The 22,821-nt window shown below is 39.6% G+C and overlaps 1 protein-coding gene across 2 annotated transcripts in view; it reads right to left on the reverse strand.

The window, feature by feature from the left end:
• Window positions 1-22,821, reverse strand: part of GRAMD1C (GRAM domain containing 1C) — an 86,035-nt gene that overhangs the window by 5,188 nt on the left and 58,026 nt on the right. For both annotated transcript variants that reach the window (XM_005873304.2, XM_005873305.2), the window contains 9 exons: window positions 20,527-20,689; window positions 13,807-13,944; window positions 8,951-9,069; window positions 6,798-6,940; window positions 5,936-6,039; window positions 4,402-4,578; window positions 2,987-3,044; window positions 489-599; window positions 162-267 (listed from right to left, as the gene is read on the reverse strand). In XM_005873304.2, the coding sequence (XP_005873366.1) occupies window positions 162-267; window positions 489-599; window positions 2,987-3,044; window positions 4,402-4,578; window positions 5,936-6,039; window positions 6,798-6,940; window positions 8,951-9,069; window positions 13,807-13,944; window positions 20,527-20,689 (1,119 nt within the window). The remainder of the gene's footprint in view (window positions 1-161; window positions 268-488; window positions 600-2,986; window positions 3,045-4,401; window positions 4,579-5,935; window positions 6,040-6,797; window positions 6,941-8,950; window positions 9,070-13,806; window positions 13,945-20,526; window positions 20,690-22,821) is intronic.

Below are 22,821 nucleotides of genomic sequence, written 5' to 3' on the forward strand. Positions count from 1 at the left end.
CACCTGTGCATGAATTCATGCACCAGACCTCTAGTATATGTAATATGCAAAATCCAGAAACTGGCAAGGGTAGTACCTGTAGGAGGAAGTTTCTTCAAATAATGACATATGAAATATCCTCTTACAACCAGAGATATACAAGCGGACACAGAGCTGCCTACCTCTTCAAGCATCACGATGGAGTCTCGGAGCACTCCTTTTAAGCGATGGGCCTGATCGTTATGCTTTTGATTGTTTTCTGCTCTTGACACCATGTCAGAGGCTAAACTGAAAGAAAAAGACCATTTAAAAATCAGGGGAAGAGCTGCTAATCTTTTATTTCTAGAAATCACTAGTGCTCCATAAATTTACAAACAAAACAAGAAATTAAGGAACAAAAACAGTGTGACTATAGAAAAGTTAGCAGGCCAAAATCTCAAAAACGGGAATTGTGTTTTACATTAAGGAATTATTGAAATAATAACAGGTTGGAGGGAGGAAAAACTTACTTTAAAGATTTCTCTTCTTGGAGGTGGAGACGGTAAACAGCCTGAGCAGCATATTCTATCCTTGACAGCTTCATAAACAGTGTCACATTCAACAAAACCAGGAACAGCAAGCTGGGCAGAGCAAAGCATACCTGGTCAATCCCCTCTTATCCAGACCTAGAGCACTGCTAATGCAGAGAAAACATGCCAAGCCTTCAAAGATGTACATTACCCAACCAATTTCCAATTATTGTTAGTATTTAAATCAGTTATCCCTATTACGTAACATCATTACTTTTAAGTATGAAATGGACACTGAGAAAAAAGAAAGTAACTGGAATGACAATAGTCCCTGACATCTCTCTGTGCTGAGGTGTGACCCCCAGCTTAGACCTCTACCAGGCAAGCTTTCAATATCGGTTTTTGGGTGCTTTTTGGCTTAAGCAGTTATAAGCCCATAATGCTATACTTCAAACAGAAAATGAAGATCAATATGGACTAATCTTAGGTAGATCATGATGTACCTGTTATTCCCAGTGGAAACCAAAATAAATTTTTAAAAATAACCATTCAGCAAAAATTTCCACAAGTTCAACTTGGACAAAGAAAGTATCATATCTGAAATATATATTAATTGTATCAGATATAAAATGTTACATGCTACATGAACTTACTCTGTTGGTTCTCACAGCAGCCTTTCAAGTAAATGGATATATTTCTTATTACACATATATGCAAATATATAGGTAGCATATCTCATTTTTTTTCTGTTAAAATTGATTTGCCCTTAAAAATATACAGTATTCTCCTTTATCCATCAAGAAGAGGATTTTTTTTAAAATGAAAACTAATGTAGTAGCAAGAAAATCAAATTATGAAATTATTATGGCACTGAAATGATACATAGATGAACATTTCAACATTTTGAGTATAAACTTTCTGCAAAGTAATAATACAAAAGACCATTAATAATATTTACTATTCACAATTGTCATGGCAAACTGACTTAACCAGAATATGAAAACCTTTTTATAAAACTCAAAGGCACAACAGTTATTTCCTATGTTCTGAAATCTGTAATTAGAAAAAACAGCTGATATAAGAACTTCATTCCAAAAAAATTCCAGAGTATATCACTCTGTCAGAACCAATTAAATAGAATCTAATGGACTACCTCAAGATTCACATATGGCCATGTAGATGACAGCACTCTAAACATGACTGGCTAAATGGACTCCTGTAGAACACTCTGAGATTCACACTAATTGCCCACTACATATTTCTCTTCATGTGACCCTCAGACCACTTTCATCAGAATAACCTGCAGTATTTTAAATTACTGATTCCTGATCCCTACTCAAGACCTACACACAATCTCTGAAACTGGAACTGAGAAATCTACATTTTAGTAAGTGATTCTTATTCACAGTAAAGGGCAAGGATTACTGGTCTAATAAAAAAGAGTAATATAGCATTATTGGGATTTCACCAGTCTGCATATAAAAATAAACTAGAGGCCTGGTGCAAGAAATTCACGCACTGAGGGGTGTCCCCTCAGCCTGGCCTACACCCTCTCACAATCCGGGACCCCTTGGGGGATGTGCAACTGCCAGTTTAGGCCTGGTTCCCATGGCAGTCAGACATCTCCCAAGGGATGTAGCAGTGCGCCAAGCAGCAGGCGGCCAGGGAGGAGCCCATACCTGGGCCAGGCGCCGTGCCGCTCATCTTGGCCTGCTGCCATCGCTCCCCACTCGGCAGTGCTGCCGCGGAGTCGGGAGAGGCTCCCGCCACTGCAGCTGTGCTCGCCAGCTGTGAGCCCAGCTTCTGGCTGAGTGGCGCTCCCCCTATGGGAGCACACTTACCACCAGGGGGCACCTCCTGCATTAAGCATCTGCCCCCTGGTGGTCAGTGTGCATCATAGTGACTGGCGGACTGGTCGTTCTGGTCATTCCATCATAATGGTCGCTTAGGCTTTTATATATATAGATATTCCGTTTAAATTTATGGAACATCTCATAAAAACTTATGACACAAGAAATCAATCAAATTAGTTTAAAAAATAAAAACATTTTGTTTTATAATTTATAAATTTAATAATTCTTCTGAAAATCATACATCAACAACTATGAAACAGAAGACTATAAAATTACTGTATCGCCCTAACCAGTTTGGCTCAGTGGATAGAGCGTCAGCCTGCGGACTCAAGGGTCCCAGGTTCGATTCCGGTCAAGGACATGTACCCTGGTTGCGGGCACGTCCCCAGTGGGGAGTGTGCAGGAGGCAGCTGATCGATGTTTCTCTCTCATCAATGTTTCTAACTCTCTATCCATCTCCCTTCCTCTCTGTAAAAAATCAATAAAATACATTTTTAAAAAAATAAATAAAATTACTGTATCTGTAGGCCCAAACTGGTCCAATAGTGGCAAGTTCTACATAATAATATACAAATGCATCAATCTTTTTGTAAACTGTTAAAAGTGAAATCATAAGCTAAATAAGTATTCAAAATAAATACTTACAAAATACTCATCACCACAATAAGGGCGGTGTGATAGCTTTCCGTTTCTTTTTTCTTTCCTACAGATCACACACAAAGAAGGCTGCATTAAAATCAGGATGATGATTACAACCAATCAAATTTTAATTTCATTTGAAAAGAACTAGAAAAGAGATTTTTAAAAATTATTTCTGAAGACAAAGTGACTTAGGGTGAATTCCCTGCTCTTTTCGTGGTTTCTGATATCCTGAGTAATATGAAACACATCTACAAAAGGAAAACTTACATGAATCCTCCAAATTTGGCCTATACTACAAATTAATTTGCTCTAAAATTAAATATGCAATTCAACACATCATGTATGATCTCTAGCTGAATTCTATCTCGGCAAACAATATTTGAGCTAGGTTTATGTATAATACTTCCCTCCTTTAAAAAAATTTTAAGTCATCTTTGCCTGTTCTCTATTGCCCATACTTTGAAATTCCAAAACTGGGCCATTGGCTTGAACATAGTCACACTGAGAAATAAGAAGGCCAAGGGAGGGGGAGGCGGGAGTGAGTGGATGTGGGCAAAGGGGAGGAAAGGGGGACACCTGCAATGTCAACATTAAATATTTTTTTTTTTATTTTTAAAAAGCGGGGGGAAAATAGCCTTAGAAGAGCATTTTATAATGTAGAAGGACGAGAAAGTATTGCAGCTTTAGAATTCCAAGAGGGAGGAAATAACGTTAGTATAGGCAGGATGTCTTCAACATTGAGAGCAGTGAGGATAATAAAGTCAAATTCCGCCCTAGCCCATTTTGCTCAGTGGATAGACCCTGCGGACCGAAGGGTCCAGGGTTCAATCTCAGTCAAGGGTACATACCTTGGTTGCAGACTCCTCCCCAGATTGGAGCCTGGTAGGGTGTGTGCAGGAGGCAACCAATCAATGTGTTTCTCTCACATCAATGTTTCTCTCTGTCTTTCCCTCTCTTCCACTCTCTCTAAAAATGAATGGAAAAATGTCCTCAGGAGAGGATTAAAAAAATAAAGAAGTTCCATCTTTGTAATTTTGCTGGACTGGCCTTGACAGTATATAAGAATTAAAACATATAATCACTGTAGTACATTCAAGGGTAGAAATCAAATGTCTGTAAGTGCTGAGCAGGAAATTAATGAGCGAAGTGTCCAGCAGCCGGGACAAGTGGTGGGGACTGGTGACTGGGGACATGGTCTAATGCAGCAGCTACTATTAAGTTCCAACTAACTGTTGCTATGAAAGGATTTGGTCCAGGGCTGTCAGGTCTGAGTTTTTAATAAAATGTCCATTTTTTAAAATGCCATGTGATCCAATAAGATACTCCAATTGACCATACGCCTGCTATTTTGCAACTGCTCAAGAGACATATTCTGCTTCATATAAGTAAACTAAAATCTTCCACCAGATAATAGCTACCTGCAGTATCCCCTTTGTCATCTAAACCCCCGTCTCCAGAAGAACGCTGAGGAGAAAGTTTAGGAACCGTGTCTGCTGTTCGGTTGAATGTCCGCCTTCTCCTTCGTAGGCCACTAAGTTTTCCAGGGTCTTCAATGGGCTGACTTAACATAGATTCTTCCATTAACAAATCTGATTCTAAGAAGAAAAAAAATCTTTAGGTATTAGAGAAAGCTTCTCAACTGTAAGATACAGTGGATATGGTGTTGGTTTTGTGTTCTGTTTGGTTTTTTTTAAGCCTTAGAAACTTTCTTTAACAATTACTTGGGTTCTTATGGCCTACATTCAAACCTTACTCTTAATGAAAAGTTTTAGAGAATACAGTGATCCCATAATAAGGCTTCATTATTCTAGGAAGAATGAACTCTATTAATAAATGATGGGATCATCAGAGCAAATTTGCCATGTACTATATTAAATATTAATGTAACGATTTCAGTTATAGAAACAACAGGCTACCCACTAATATTAGATCATCAGAAAGATTTCCAAGATAGATTATGGTACCTGATGGTCAATTTCAAAGGAAGGAGTAGCAAATAATAGTACTAATTTACAATAAGGGTTTGCAAAAAAGGAAGCCCTAATAAAGAAAATCTGCAAACAACCTAAAAAACTCATTTTTTGTCAATTGTTTCAACTTTTACCTTTACAAGTTTTTTTCATTAGAAGCTCATTATCCAGTGGCCAAACTAATTTTTGATTTTCATTTTCTTTGCTCCTGATTAGGAGTTTAATAATGAAATAACCAAAGAAAGAAAAGCAAGGAAATAAAACAATCAATAATCTAGAGGATGATAGGCAAATTACCCGAGTTGACTGACCACCAGCTTTGCTTTAACTAAAATTAATTATGCTCATGTAGGTATATTTTTTTCTCATGTATATTTTAAGGAATATCCAAGCAGAATTATTGTATTACTTCCCCCAGTCTAGTACCCACCTCCACAAAATTCATGCATGTACATTATACCATTGTGCAGTGGGCCTGCACAAACCCAGGAAAGCTGCGTTGGTAAGGCAGATGTGGGCTGAGAACTGTCCATACATTAACAAGTACTGGTGCACATGTGTGATCCAGTATGTAGGCCCTCACTACAGTCAGCTTCCTTGGCTCCCTGCAGAGTCAGGCAAGTGTGACATCTCCTAACTGTGATCTTGGGCTAATCGTTTAACCTCTTCTTCTGTGTTTCAATACTTCTTGTTTAGTAAAATGGAAAAAAATAGTAATACCTAGCTCATAGGTTGTAATGAGTTGATATTTATAAAGCACATAGAGCAATATCTGGCTTACAGTAAGAATTATGTAAGTGTTTGTTAGACCAATGAAAATTAGAAGTTTGAAATTCCAAGTGGGGTAGTCATAACCACACTTCAGTGGGAGTCATTCCAACATCATCTACCAGTTTCTGCTATGAATCCAAATTAATAATTAGTCCATTTTGTTAATAAATGCTATCTTTACAAAAATATATAAATCAAGAAATTAACAAACCAAGCTGTTTGAAATAGTCTTCCAATGAACTCCAGGAATTCTTCTCAATTACAGATTTGATAATGGCCCATGGCTGTTTTCTGTATTTCACGTCTGTGGAAACTCTAACAGGATAAGAATAATATTTATTTACAAGACAGAATTTAGTTATATTAACATTGCAATTAAATATAAGATTGTATTCCGTGGGGAACTGAAAGGATTTAAAGTCATTTAGATTATAAAAGAAAATGTGTTCACTGATAATGACTTCTTTCAAAAATTACTATGTATGATTAATAACGTCATCAAATTTTCCTTCTAAGTACTTGACATTTTATTTCTTTCCTTTCTCTCACCCAGAAGTTCCTTTACTTAAATAGCAGAAAAAGCTCAAAATTAAGTCTAAATTTTCTAAGCGCCTTGTATAAAAAATCTCCAGTGCTCATAAATTAGTTGACGATAAGTACATTGGCTAAGACTAGGCCAAGTGTCTGATGGCACATCATTAACTTTAATGCACCGACATTTCTTCTTTCCCATTGCGACCATGTGCTCCTCTAGAACTCCCAGGGCCCTGGCCATTAAACAGGGTCCCGCACTTAGTTCTGGCTACTGAATTGCGAGCACAGTTCTTTCTGTAGCAGCTGAAATGACACATACTCTTGGGTTGTGTAGCTCCAGGATGTCTGAACCTCCATGGGCTTGGATGTGGAGGGAGGAGCCCCCTCTCTCTGCTGACCAACGGTGGATGTGTAATTTGAATGAAAAATAAAGCTTTGTTGTGGAAAGCTACCACTAAGGTCTTAGGACTACTACTTTGTTACCAGAGCATAATCTAACCTATCTCTCCGGACTAAAACATTCATCTGCAGTAGCTCACCTCAACCGGCATTTCTGCTCAGAAGATGGGAAGATGTGGTATCTGTTCACGGTATAGAAGTAGTCATGGTAGGGGACATCGTGCGTCACCACTTCTGCATCTACCAAATAAAATTGTGCTTCCCGACTTTCTTTATACAGTGTCTGCCAAAATACAATAAAATTATTTTGCATGTGCATGTTTAATATATCAGATTCCTTGCCCATTCCGAACATATATATTAGAATTCTTTTTCAGAAACTACAAAAGACATGCCAAGCCTATGTACAAAGCCAGAAAAGCCTCCACGTTGGCTGTGCTGTCTGTGAACTGAGAAGAAGGGGCCTGCCGAAATGGTATTTGCTTCCTCTCCGCTATTTCATAGTGTAATTATTTTTCTTCCTTTTAGACATGAGGAGGAGAAAGCAGCCATATAATCTCTTATGTATATTTAATATGTATAGTTTATAAAGAATTTTAAATGTTCCTGTTAGGAAACAATTCAAAAATCGTTTGAACAAATTAAGGACCCTACCCCCAAATTCATCAAAGTTTCATAAAACTACCCTTCACCAAAAAAGCAGGCCACCAAACAAAAAACTGCTTTTCCTAAACAGGTTGAAGTGGTTGCTGGCCAAAAATTTCTTACTGCAATCATACCTTTTATACTTATTCTCTAAGGTTATCAAAGAATCTCATACCAAAATACCAAACTTTTCTTAATTGTCTGAAATTCTTTTGAAAAAAAATTTAAGACATTTTTAACACTGGTGGACAAAACTACAATAGCATAATTAGTTCAGATGTTAACAGATATTTTCAAACTATTTGCACAACAGATGCACTATACTTCAACACAAATTGGCCAAACACAAGCTCTGCTATAAAACAGTGCCATGCTGGCACTGAGCGGGGTATTAAATATCTTATCATCTCTTCCCCATGTCACAGCAGCCGTCTAGTTATTTGACCCTAACCCTTGGCATGATTCTGCAAATCAAATTCCAATAGCGTTCTTTTTATTTTATTATTATTATTATTATTATTATTATTATTTTAATCTCACCTGAGGACATGGAGAGAGAGAGAGAGAGAGAGAGAGAGAGATTGATTGATCAGTTGCCTCCTATATGTACCCCATGGGAACGGAATCAGTGTACAGGACAACACTCAACCAACTGAGCCACTCCAGCCCTGCCATTAGAGTTTTTTTTTAAACCCACTTATTTTTTTTTTTAAAGGTTCAAACAGCCCTAACCGGTTTGGCTCAGTGGATAGAGCATCGGCCTGCGGACTCAAACGTCCCAGGTTCGATTCCGGTCAAGGGCATGTACCTTGGTTGCAGGCACATACCAAATATATTTTTTTTAAAAATAAAAATAAAAGGTTCAAACATACACAAGAGTAGAAATTAAGCATAATGACCCCTCATAAGCTCATCAACCAGCTTCAACAACATTAACTCTGCCTAGTCCTGTTTCATCTATACCCAGTCCTACAATCCCTCTCACACACATACACACACCATCCTCTGCCTGGCTAGTTACTTTTAAAGAATATCCCAGACATCAATAGAATTTCATGCATCCTATATAATAAAATGGTAATATGCAAATTGTCCCCTTGACTGGGAGTTCAACCTTAGTTCAACGGGGGGGTGGGGGGGCGGCCCGCCAACTGCCCAGGGCCCCTCCCTCCAACCGGCCCCGATCGGCCCCCCACCCTGATTGGGGGACAGGGCCAACCTTGGAGTCCCCTTCCTCTAGCTGGCCCGGCCTGATTGGCCTTGATGGGGCAGGCTGGCCAAATCCCACCCGTGCACGAATCCGTGCAGCGGACCTCTAGTAAACACATAAATATGTTTATCTCTTTATAAATTTTTCATTATGTCTCTTTAAAAGATAAATATTCTTTCCTTTAAAATATAGTTATAATACCATTACAGACAAAAAGTTAACAATTTCTTAAATCTCATGAGGACTTTACAGGTGGTTTGTTTGAATTAGGATTGGGTTGAAATGCCTCTTAAGTCTCTTTTAATCTATAACAGTTTCTGCTCCCTTTTCCTCTTGCCATTTATTTGTTGACATTGTTTTGTGAACTGGTGACTGGGAAAGGCATTTTCTCTCTTCCCACATGTGTGATTCTTCTGGAATACTGATGAGGGGACATACCTGCTTTTCTGTGGCAGTGGTGCACTTCCCAGTGAGCGGATTATTAAGAATTATGGTGTAGGTCATGGTTCTCAGTTGATTGCCTCCAGGTTCCACATTCCAAGGGGTAGATACTACATCTATTCACAGCAAGCATAAATGAGTTAGTTCTAGAAATCTGAAGGGTATGACTTGAAATGAATGAAAGAGGTAGTTTTTGAATTATTTAAATTTTATTTTTGACCAGTCCAAAAGTAAAAGTAATTGTTAGGCACTCTTCTTATATGTGACATATAAGATCTATTTACTTCTATCAGGTGTGGGGAAACTTTTTCCTGCTAAGGGCCATTTGATATTTATAACATCATTTGGAGGTCAACTTAAAAATTAGCCTGCTATATTTGGTCAAACATTTCATCAATTCACCCCTAATGCCTTGGCAGGGCCAGACCATATGATTTCACGGGCCTTATATGGCCCACGGGCCAGAGGTTCCTCTGTAAGTGTTGTCTATTAATACATTTTTTTTACTTTTCTTTCTAAGATAAAGTAAAAGTTGGTTCATCTGTAGGCTTCTTTTTAAAGTCCCCAGTTACTGCCCTTGCCAGTGTTGCTCAGTGGTTAAGTGTCATCCCATGCACCGAGAAGTCGCTGATTCCATTCCCGGTCAGGGCACATGCTCAGGTTTGTGGGCTCGATCCCCAGGAGGGGGTGTGCAGGGAGTGTGTTTCTCTTTCTCATCAATGTTTCTCTCTCTCTCTCTCTCTCTCTCTCTCTCTCTCTCTTTCTCTCAAATCAATAAAAACATTTAAAAATAAATAACTCCTCCATAATCTACAAAAAGAAATGATAGCACCAGCCTTATCAAACAGAGACCAAAAAACACTCAGCATTCCCATCATTTAAGACAAAGCCTTGTGTCCTTATACAACAATGTGGCCTGGATCCCAACTTGTGGAGAAATCATGTCAATGAGAAGTCATATAATGTTAATGGCTTAGCTGCTGAAATCTTTAAATAAGGAGGGGGTGAAGGAATACAAATAACTATGTAGCCTATGTAGCACACGCTACAGGATAATCTCTCTGTATTTATAGCAAGACCTTCGTCAAAATTCTCTTTTATTTGCTTAGCAACAACACAGTGAGTAGAAACACACTTTGAACCGAATGTATCTTTAGAATATAGCACTATACAGCAAGGTCATCTTACAAGCCAAAGACTAGTAAAGTAGAGGTAACAGCATCAGGAACTATTCAAAGATCTGACTCAATCATCTAATGCTGTTAGCACAAATGGACTTGGGCAATTTGTCGTCTGGCTGCTATTCATAGCATCCTAAGATATAAGAGCCTTTAGTTAACCCATTACCTATCATCAGAGGAATGAAGCCAGGCATTATGATCTACCCAATTTTACTTTATTTCTTTCATACAGCTAGGTCTAGGGATTTAAAGAGGGACCCTGAAGCTGCCTTCTGAGTATATGGAAGAATCTTACAACTGAATTAAAAAAGCAACATCACAAACCATGGAATATATCATCCAGAATTTGCTATACAAATTATTTCTTTACATGAAAGCTGTAAAATTCTAAAATGCTATTCAAAGGTTACTTTGGTCATATGCCAGCCTGTTTCAGAAAAATTATACAAATAATCCATTGTGAATCAGCAATAGAATTGAAAGATATTGTTGAATGCTGTTGTTAAAACTATTCAACAAAGCAGCCATCAACAAGGATAACAAAAAGTGCCTTCTACTTGTATTTTTACCAATGTTACCAACAAACCTACTGAATCTCATGTGCCATGACATCATCGGAGTTATGGGGGGGAAAAAAAGAGGAACAAATGTAACCTGAACAATAAAGATTTAATTAAAAAAAAAAACTATTCAACAAAGCAGCCATCAACAAGGATAACAAAAAGTGCCTTCTACTTGTATTTTCACCAATGTTACCAACAAACCTATTGAGTCTCATGTGCCATGACATCATCTAACTCACAACATCTTGGAAAAGTCAAGTTCCCCAATACCTGAGTAAAGCTCAAGGTATAAAAATATGGGATGAAATTTTAAGAAAAATGGCAACAGCATACAAAAAAAAAGGCAAGAGAGCCATTTTAATTTATTGAGTTGAAATAATAAAAATCAGGAATTTCAGAACAAATACTTTAAGAATCCTTTGATTAATAAGGTTTAAAATTGGTGAATCTTCACACCTATTAGGATGGCTATTATCACACAAAAAATGAAAATAACATTTTGGTGAGGATGTAGAGAAACTGCAATCTTTATGCATTGCTGGTAGGAATGTAAAACGATGTCGCCACTATGAAAAACAGTCAAAAAATTAAACAAAGAATTACCTTATGATTCAGAAATTCCACTTTTAGGTATGTACCCAAAAGAATTGAAAGCATGGGCTCAAACAGATATTTGTACATCAGTGTTTACAGCAGCATTATTCACAATAACCAAAAAGTGGAAACAGTCCTAGCCAGTGTGGTCACCAAGGGGTCATGGTTTGATTTCCAGCCAAGGGCACTTACTTGGGTTGTGGTTCGCTCCCCGCCCCTATTCCCGACGCATGCAGGAGGCAACTAGTCAATGTGTCTCTCACACCTCTCTCTCTCTCTCTCTCTCTCTCTCTCTCTCTCTCTCTCTCTCCCCCTCCCTTCCACTCTCTCTGAAAAGAATTTGGGGGAAAAATCCTCAGGTGAGGATTAACAACAATTCTCTCTCTTTTCTCTCCCCCTCTCTTTCTCTCTCTCTCTCCCTCTATTCCTCTTTCTCTCTCTCCCCTCCATTTCTCTCCCCGCTCTCTCCCTCCCTTGCATTCTCTCTGAAAAGCAATGAAAAAATATCCTCAAGTGAGGATTAACACACACAAAGTGGAAACAGTTCAGAACTTCATCAATATATGAATGGATAAACTAAATGTGGTATATACATACAATGGAATATTATTCAGCCTTTAAAAGGAATGAAGTTATGACACATGATAAAACGTGGATAAACCTTTAATACATTATGGTAAGTGAAATAAGCCACTTACAAAGAGACAAATATAGTATGATTCCATTTATAGGCAGTACCTAGCTCGTCAAATTAAAAGAGAAAGCAGAATAGTGATCATCAGGAGTTGGGAGGAGGGGGTAATGGATAATTATTGTTTAATGGGTACAGAGTTTCAGTTTGGGAAAATGAAAAAAGTTCTGGAGCTGGGTGGTGGTGATGGCTGCACAACAATATTAATATATTTAATACCACTAAATTGTATACTTTAAAATGGTATCTTATCTTCATACCTTTATCACAATAAAAAAAATTGGTGAAGCTAGGTGATAGGTATGTGTATTTTATTAGACTATTCATGAAATTTTTCTGAAGATTTACATCTTTTCAAAGTTAAAAAGTTGAATAAAAGGACAAAACTAAGCTTTGAAATACAGAAGTAGTCATATAACTATAAACAAAGGCTTAAAAGAAAACCAATTTAAAAGCTCCCTAATTTAAAAAAATTATAATTAGATCCAGTTGTAGCCATTTTAGTGCTGATTAGATTAAATCTACAAATTGACTATGAAAACATTTTCATTATATTCAAAATATTTTAAAACATATATTTCTATTGATTTTGGAGAGGGGAAGGGAGACGTTGGGGGAGAGAGAGAAACATCAATCGGTTGCCTCCCACATGCCCCCCAACCAGGCATCAAACCCACAACCTGGGCATGTGCCCTGACTGGGATTCAAACAGGCAGACCTTTTGGTGCACAGGACAGTGTTCCAACCAACAGAGCCACACCAGCCAGGGCCACAATACTTTTCAAAAGAAGCCTTTGAAATCCATTATCAAGAAATATAACTGATTACCGGGTAACAAGTTCAGAAGACATCATAATGATGTGCAATCATAAACACATTCTCTCTTTTGGAGAAAACCTTCCGAGTAATTCTAGGTCTAAATAACAATATGCCTATAACAGTTCAGATTTAGAACTAGCCAGAAGCCTTTGCTTCCCAAAGCCACTTACAACACCAGATAGCACATATATTCATCCACACTGAAGCCAGAAGTGATGAAGGACACTAAACACAGTTGTGATTCAAAATGCGGTATCAACAGGCTTCGTCTTAAAAAATTAAGAGAAATAATGTATCCAACTCTTCTGAAAGGTCAAGTTCAACAGGCAAACGTGAATAGCAAGAAAATACAAAATAGATTCCGAAGAGATAATAGATTTTTTTAAACTATGAAATTCTTTATATAATCACAAGACTCTAATAACAGTTAGAAAATGCTTTGCTACTCTACTATGAATAATAAACAATTATTTTTTGTGCCTAGAACTGGTGGACATTTGGGCTTTTTTGAGTTTTGGGGCATTATAAATAATGCTACTATGAATAATAGTACATGTCATTCATGGTACACATGTACCCATTTCTGAAAAATATATGCCTAGTAGTAGAATTGCTGAGTCAGAGAGAAGGTCTAGGATCAGCTCTAGTAGATTCTGCTAAACCATATTGCAAAGTGATTGTACCAATTTACACTCTACTAGCACCCAGCTGTTCCACAATCACCCCTTTAAAATGGGTTCAACTCAACTGAACTGCTACATTAATAAATAAATAGAGTTTTAGTTTTCAAAGGGTCTGAATGGAATCGTAGGTAGGATCTGACTAATTGGACAACTATTGTTTATATGTGAATTTAATCAAAACACTTAAACACTAGTTTATATATCACAATAGTAATGTCAGAACCTAATTTCCCCCCTGACAATGTAAATCACTTTATATATATCACCTTCTAGAGAGAATAAAATATTTCCAAATTTGTCAGATAAGAACACAAAAACCAACCTATTATATTTCTAGAATTGGTAAATCTCTGCATAAATCGTGAACTGGTGAAGAGCAATTCAAACATTTTATCAGCATTGATGTGAAAAACGCGGTTGATATAAAGTCTTCCACGAAGATCTTTCTCAGGAATATTTTCTGTGGGGGGGAAAAACAGAACCATAAGAGAAGAAAACAAGGAAAGGTAATTTTAAGGTTTGGTTTTGTTTGCTTATTTGTGGTACAAAATAGTTTTTAAATGTGATTACAGTGATCAGCACATTCAGGGCACTATTAAAAACTCTAAATTGGTGTACATACGTATGCATGATGTATAACTATACATAAGAGTATATAGTTAATTAAACTATAATGATCAATATTTCAATTGTCAATACCCAAAAGATAGAGAAATATTTAACTTTGAATGATATCAAACTCCCATAATGTATCCTTCAAAAGAATATTTCAAAGGTTTCAAGGGCAAAACTGAGATGCGTGGAGCAGTATATACCACCACACTTAGCAGGCCGCATTTCTGAGCGCTCATGCAGTCAGCAAACATATAAAGTGTGAATGGCTCTAGTACCTGCTGCACTGACTCACTCACTAGCCTGAATACGTTCTCAGAGCTGACTCCCCCAAGTCAGGTAACACTGTATTCACACCCTATTCTTAATGCCACACATTAAAAAAAGAAATCCTTCTGAAAAGTATGCTTCAAAGCTAAATAATGTCCAATGAAATATTACATTTTTTTCTGGGAACCTAATAATGATAATTAGGTTGAAAACTACTGGCCACAATTAAAGAAGCAGTATCTGCTCACCTCTCCTCATAGTCCTAGGGAACATTCTATAAAATAGCCCATGCTTCTGTGGCACTTACTATATGCCATACATGGTGCTAAGCACCTTACAAATATTCACTCATCCTCACAGCAATCGTGCGAGATAAGCGGTGTCAACATCGTTTCCATGGCATAGATGAGCAAACTGAGGCACGGAGTGATCGCCAAAGCTCCACAGTTAGGGAGTGGCTGAATTGGAACTGGAAATCACTACAGCTCCAAAACACACAAACTTAACCTCTATTTATACTTCGAGGAGTTTAACTTAGAATAATCAGAAAGAAAAGACAGCTAGGCATAGGAGCCTGGTAAAGTAAGGGAAATAGAGTCAAGCAATCCAGTATGTAATTTTAATGATTTCAGGACTGAGGTTATTTATTATTTCAAGGATTATGCCCCATCAATACAAAATGGAAACTGTGCCCATAACTCCCTATATTTCAGAAATCAAGTTCTAAGAATTGTCTGTGTAGAGCATCCGCCTGTATTACACCACAGGAAGCAGTTTGGGAAAGTAAAAGACTGGTCTAAGAATCAGAAAACCTTTCTAGCTCTGTCTTCATCCCAACTATTGCTTGTTCTCCATCATTAAATGATTTGTCTCTCTACTTTGCTATAGATGCACAGAACTTAGAGATATCAAGTAAATATTGACTTACTCCTGTAGGCAAAAGCTCTCCACTGCAATTTCAAATAATGGCTCCTTCTGCATAGAAATGAATCACTGAAACTAGACAACTTGCTAAGATTTTGTGAGGCAGCTTCCCAATTAGGCTTGATAAATAGCCCTTCTGACATAGAAGTAATATATGTTCATTGTAAAAAATAATTCAGATATTCACAAAGAATACAAGTAAGTACAGGTGATTCTCTTGATCCAGCTCATTTCTTCACAGAACTTATCCCAACTTGTAATTATATTTTTGTTGGCTTATTGACTTGCCTATTGTCTCTCTCCTGCATTGAACTCTAAGTTCCATGTGAGTAGGGACCATGTTGACTTTAAACACCAATGTACATTATGTGCTTGACATAATGCTTGACAATGAGTATGAAATAACTACTTTTGATTGAACAAATTTAGAATTTGTGATATCACTAAAGGAAATTAACAGTAATACCTCTGGTATGTAAATTTGTTTAGTGGCTATTGAAAACACTAAAAATACCTTAGGGTCTATTTTTATTTATAGAACTCTGAATTTGCAACCATACTTTTAATCATCTTATTTTTGAGTAATTGTAGATGTACAATTAACTAAACTAGGCTTTAATACTCTCCCCCCCACCCCCAGCCAATAATGTCCTTTTCTGAACTAGGATCCAATCCAAAATACCATGTTGCATTTACTTGTTATATCTCATTAATCTCCTCCAATCTATGACAGTCCCTCCTCCTGCCTTTTTTTTTTTTATGGCCTTAACACATTTGAAGAGCACTGGTGAGATGTTTTATAGCATGTCACTCACTCTGGGCTCATGAGGGTTCCTCATGATTAGACCAGGGCTGTGGATTTGGGGAAAGAACACCACAAAGGTGAAGTGCCCTCCACATCAAACTGGGGAGGTGGGGGTAGACATGTCAACATGATTTGTGATGATGCTAACCTTGATCGCTTGTTTAAGGTTGTGTCTGGCAGGTTTCTCCATTGCAGAGCTACCATATTCCCCCTCCAACAGTCGATTTGTTAGGAATGAGTCACTACGTTCAGTCCACACTCAAGGAGAGAATTACCCTCCACCTCCTGGAAGGGGGAGTATCTACATACATTATTTGGAACTCTGTGCGGGAGATTTGTGTTTTCTCCTCCATTGTGTATTTATTCAATCATTTATATCATTGTGAACTTACTCTATTCTCTAGTCCATGAGAATTATTTATTTTGTTGCTCCAACTTTTTTATTTGGCCATCAGGAGCTCTTTCAGGTGGACTCCTGTGTCCCTTGGTCGCGCCTCCCTTTTATTTTAGGTACTTTATTTTCTGGCACTACGAGACACTCCAGGCTCATTATATATATTCCCCATCCCAGCCCTAGAAGCAACCATTTCTCTGAGGAGCCCTGGAGCTATAATTTTTCACAAGTAAAGTTCTTGTTCACATTTAAGAAGGAAACAAATCCCTCTCATATAGGCATTTCAATATAATATTTTCATATTTCATTTAAGCTCCCTTATGAGATAAATTGCTCTATATCATAAATGATAAAAACAGAATCTGTGGTATCACTAAAGGAAATTAACAATAATACCTCTGGTATGTAAATTTGTTTGAAGAAGTAAGTACATGAAATCAACTATTTCCACCTGGGGTTATCCTATATAATAAAACCCTAATATGCAAATTGATTGAACAGCAGGAACTACCGGTTGCTATGATGCACACTGACCACCAGGGGGCAGATGTTCAACGCAGGAGCTGCCCCCTGGTGGTCAGTGCGCTCCCACAGGGGGAGTGCCGCTGAGCCAGAAGCCAGGCTCACAGCTAGTGAGTGCAGCGGCTGCGGTGGTGGCGGGAGCCTCTCCTGCCTCCATTGTAGGTGGGTGGTAGGAGTGAGGGGTCCCAGACTGCGAGAGGGCATAGGCCGGGCTGAGGGGACCCCCCCCACACACACCAGTGCACAAAATTTCATGCACTAGGCCTCTAGTTTATGTATGAAATTCATGGTATTTTAGAGCCTCCTATCCAAGTAACATCACCATTAGCATTGCTGTGACCTCCTGAGCTGGCAGCTGCTATTTAAATGGGGAAAGGAGCACTGCTCAACGTCACAGCAGGTCACCATTTCCAATGAAGAAGAGCTATCACTTCAACATACCAGTTTGAAAGTGGCCAGTGGAAATGGTGGGGAAAGTGGGACAGATAGATCGGAAAAGGACACGGACATGAATAAAACTGGAACATGCTGACAGTGTGTTGAAGGAGCATGAAAGTAGACATGCAAGAAAAGCAAGTGACTCGGAGCTTCACTGAGGGACTGAGGACACAGTTTGTTATATCTTCTTCCATTTTCTAAAAACTGGTGACCTGCGTCTTCTTGACTCAGTTTGAGGGCTTTCTTTACACCTGAAAAGCCACGTTTAATTTGATAGTGTTGTTCAAAAACCTAACTCTGGTAACGGTGTCAGGGTTACCCCGTTAAGCTGCTTGCCTGACATGCTAGACTATGTCATAGCTTTTTCTTTGGCTTTCCCCAGAGGTATACTTGTCCTCACCTTTATTAATTAATAAGCATCACTCGATATTCTGATTCCTGTTTCTCTTTGCATGGCTTTGCCTCTAACTCATCTTGTTCTGTCAGCTGTAGACCATGGATTCCAATTTTGCTATTTTTATGCGCTCCTCCCCCCCACTTAATCTTTGCCTTAGTTTCCATTCTCGGCATAAGTCACTTTGGTTAGGGAAGCCTCCGCTATACAAAACTAAATTTAACTTCTATCACATGACACAGCGCAGGTGTCTCAGGCCATGAGCTAGTTTGTCTGCTCCCACTCAAGGCTCCACCTCCTGGGCAGATGCTTCACAGACTACCCCTGGCATGACAGAGCAGGGCATGTGGAAGAAGCAAATCCTGAAAGCAACAGAAATATTAGAGCCTTGAAAACACAGCCATAATCTCCTAGTACTTGTGGATGTGGATACATTACATGGTGTCCACTCACCTTCATTTGCCAGGAAACTCCCAGCAGCTTCTCAGATGGTTTGAACTCCTCCCCAAAAGTGGGCAAATAGTGAGCTAGGAAAGTCTATCAGCAACAACCCTCTAAAGAAACAAAGTTCTGTAGCTTTGTCTGTGAATTATTATATATCTAAGTTTTAATGTACTGATATGGTTTAACAGATTAAAACACAATGCCTAGCTAGCCTTTTGTTCAGCAGCTGAAAGCCCCAAACCAGCTTCCGGATGTACAGGAATATCCCCAAAAAGGGAACCTTCACTCTTGGTGGGGTCTAAATTTCCTAGTGCAGAGTAAGAGCTTTGAAAGAGAAGCTAGTCGCAGCAGATTCCAGGCTCTCCCTAGCGGGGCTCCAGTGAACTCACAGCAAGGGGACTGTGCTGGAAGTATTTCAGGCCCCTCGGAAGGTAGTTTATGATGCTCTGCTTTGTTGATTCCTCTAAAGTTTACATGGGCCTAGAAGGAACCTCTATATTAAAACAGTCCAGTGCCTCCTTCCCAAGGAGTATAGGATATATGTGGTAGAAAAGAAATCCTCTCATTTTCTCACTCAACCTGCTCAGAATAGTAGATTTTAAAAAAAAACTATCATTTTAAATAAAGTGAGGCTTGATTTAATCTGCCATCTCCCTAGCTCCCTCTAAATCCCCACACATATTTCCAAATTTCTTGGGATGGTTTACTCCTTTTGACCTTCCCCATCATCTCCCCAGTTCATGGACTTCAAGAGTCTTCATAACTTCACAACTTTCAGAAACAAACAAACAAAAAAAATAGATTCATTCTAAAACCCACGTAATACATTTGATAAGCCCAAGATTTTGGAACCTGCTTAGGGAAAGCAATAGCAGTACTTGATTTGTTGGCAAATGGTAATCTAATTAAAAAGTTATCCCATACACATTAAAGAAAACCTGCACAAACAGAGGCCGAATGTTGCACTGTTGTTACAAAGAACAGGTGAAAAAGGAAAAAGAATCCTTGTTTTGGTGTCACTTACCCATCTGGCCACTGGGTGCCAGAGTAGATCTTCCTAAAGTCAGAGGTTCAGCCAGGCAGGGGATAACTAATTCATACCCGCTGTCTACCAAAGCATGAAAGGTAAGAACACTAGGCATCCCATCATTTAGGAGCCGGATGTCTTTAAGATACTTCCTCTCAACTATCTTTTCAAAAAGAACTCAACAACTGTCTTCTTAACGCAGCCTGCACTTTCTAGGAAACAGTGAATTTTTACCTATGTTTTTAAGAGCATGGATTTAGTTTTATTAAAGATACTTCAGGGTTCCCAAACCAAGGTCTAACCTGATTTGGATTGGGTTTTCATGGACTTGGCCTTGGTTTGGTTGAATTTAGATTTGACTTTAGATTTGGGTTTAATTTGGATTGGATTTAGACTTGACTGGGATTTAGTGTGGATTTTCATGGATTTGGTTTTCATGATAGTAAAAGATTTCAGGGGTTCTCAAACCAGGTCTCACCTAAACAGCAACTAGACTAGCACATTCATATGTCCTACAGATCTAAACCACGGCAATGTCCCCGGTACTATTCTGAGCACTGCTAGTAGGAAAGCGGGTCTGGAGAAACCCAGGCATTGTTCCCGTTCCTCAACTTGAAATCAATCACTACCCAGAACCTTCCCCAATGCTTTCCTACTCCACTGGCTTCAATGTCAATAATCTTACAGTTGTATTTTAAATCCTTAAATTGCCCACTTAATAAGTATGACAAGCCCAAGTTATTGATACTAACTTAGAGAAAGCAGAGAGAACATGATTTGCTATCGTTCCTTTAAGCAACTGCTTTTTATATTTATTCTCTACTTCCACCTCTCTCTCCCTCTCCCTCTCCCTCTCTCCTCCCCCCGCCCCTCTCATTTTTGGTGGTTAAAAGAAAGTATAATTATAATGTAACAGATTTTTATTGAGATTTGCTTTCCACTGCTACTCCATTTCCATTGACTGAAGGCTTGGGATTTAAAAAAGCTAAATGTGATGGAGATTTTCAAATTCGGCTTCTGGAAAGTGAAGATGAGTTAGGTTTAGTAGCCTCTTCACCCTATATTCTGTTAACTTCCTTCATTTTTTTGGTTCTTTGTAGAGTGAGACTGTACCTAATGCAACTAAATTCTCAATCTGCACACACCTAATACAAAGATTAACATTAAAAGATATAATTGAAATGATATTAAAATTTATAAGAAATTCTTTACCTTCATCAACAGAATCTGAAGTGCTGCTTTTGTCCAGAGAAAGATACTCATTTTTATTCAAGTCCAGTGATTTTGATGGTACTCTGCTTAACCTCTTTTCTGAAGTTAGTGAAGGACTCTTTTTCATCTGTTTCTCACTTTGAGCTTCCTCTTTCCCTAACTCCTAAAAGGCAAACAATCCAGTTTAAATATATCATTGTAAAGTCATCTTCTTAAGCAGTAACAAACAATAAACTTATGAATAATATCATATAAATAACTCGCAGAGAGGTAACATCATGTGAATCACTTATACAAAAGGGAAAGGGGGCAGAGGACAAAATAATGGAACATTCGGTTCTATGGGGTGGACAAGAGAGAGGAGTAAAACCCAGCTAGTATCCCCAGGCAATACCTGCCCCATCATCTCAAAGAAGAAAACTCACCCATCTCTCAAGACCAGTAACTAAAGGGGAAAGAGAAAGAAAATAGAGAGATAAAAGTCACATAAGAGCACAATAGGTGAGAGAGGCTTAAAAGGGAAGATTAATTTCACTGCAAACCCATAACACAGTTGTCTTTGCTGTTAAGGGACTAAGGGATTGGGCATTAAAATATATTCAATATATGATGCTATCTATATTTTCAGGGAGTGGTTTAATAAAGATATATCATTTCTATAAAAATTAAATATTAGGCATTAAAGTATGAATGCTATTGCTACGTTGGTATTCAAGTAGAATAATGTTATAATTAGGCTTAATAAAACAGTGTAAAAAAATAAAGTATACAGCAAAGTACTTCCTTGAATTGTCTGTGTGTAAGCAGATGAAAGAAAGCAAATCACACAGATACAATCCTTACACTTCCTGCCCATGAGACACAGGCTCCATTGGCCACTCAGAAAGCAGAATAACTACGGGGACTCAGGACACAATTTAATAAAGGATTAGCCTATCCTAGTCAGAGGACTGATTCTTTAAGCAGAGGCTACTGCTAAAATCAAGACTTAGTTTATTCGGGAGTCCCACACTACAAAACAATACGCTTATTTAGCTAACCCAGAGTGTCTGTAACAGATGCTAGGTAGAATAAGTTTCCACACATATTTCTTCTGTTGTCACTAATTAAGATACAGCTTCTATTATAAATAACTAGGGGCCCGGTGCACAAAAATTTGTGCACTTGGGGGGGGAAGGGGGGGTCCCTCAGCCCGGCCTGTGCCCTCTCGCAGTCTGGGACCCCTCGGGAGATAACGACCTGCTGGCTTAGGCCTGCTCCCGGGTGGCAGAGGGCAGGCCCAATCCCTAGGTGCAGCCCCTGGTCAGGCTCAGAGCAGGACCGATTGGGGAGTTGGGGCGCCGCCCCCTGTCATGCACAGAGCAGGGCGGATCGGGAGGTTGCGATGCCACCCTCAGTCACGCTCAGGGTAGGGCCGATTGGGGGATTGGGGCCCCGCCCCCTGTCACACTCAAGGCAGGGTCGATGGGGAGGTTGCGGCGCCACCCCCTGTCACGCACAGAGCAGGGCCAATCAGGGGGTTGGGCACTGCCCCCTGTCATGCACAGAGCAGGGCGGATCCGGAGGTTGCGATGCCACCCTCAGTCACGCTCAGGGTAGGGCCGATTGGGGGGTTGGGGCACCGCCCCCTGTCACACACACAGCAGGGCGGATCAGGGGGTTGAGGAGCAGGGCCGATGGGGAGGTTATGGCTCTACCCTGTCACACACAGAGCAAGGCCCGTGGAGGGGGGTTGGGGCGCTGCACCCTGTCACACTCAGGGCAGGGCCAATGGGGAGGTTATAGCTCTACCCTGTCACACACAGAGCAAGGCCCGTGGAGGGGGGTTGGGGCGCCACCCTCTATCAACCACAGAGCAGGGCCGATCAGGGGGTTGGGGCGCCACCACTGTCACACTCGGGGCAGGGCCGATGGAGAGGTATGGCTCTACCCTGTCACACATAGAGCAAGGCCCGTGGAGGGGGGTTGGGGCGCCACCCTCTATCACCCACAGAGCAGGGCCGATCAGGGGGTTGGGGCGCCACCACTGTCACACTCGGGGCAGGGCCGATGGAGAGGTTATGGCTCTACCATGTCACACACAGAGCAGGGCCGATCAGGGGGTTGGGGCGCCACCACTGTCACACTCGGGGCAGGGCCGATGGAGAGGTTATGGCTCTACCATGTCACACACAGAGCAGGGCCGATCAGGGGGTTGGGGCGCCACCACTGTCACACTCGGGGCAGGGCCGATGGAGAGGTTATGGCTCTACCATGTCACACACAGAGCAGGGCCGATCAGGGGGTTGGAGCGCC

Source organism: Myotis brandtii, unplaced genomic scaffold (assembly GCF_000412655.1).
Source record: "Myotis brandtii unplaced genomic scaffold, ASM41265v1 scaffold406, whole genome shotgun sequence".
In the NCBI taxonomy this organism is placed as follows: domain Eukaryota; kingdom Metazoa; phylum Chordata; class Mammalia; order Chiroptera; family Vespertilionidae; genus Myotis; species Myotis brandtii.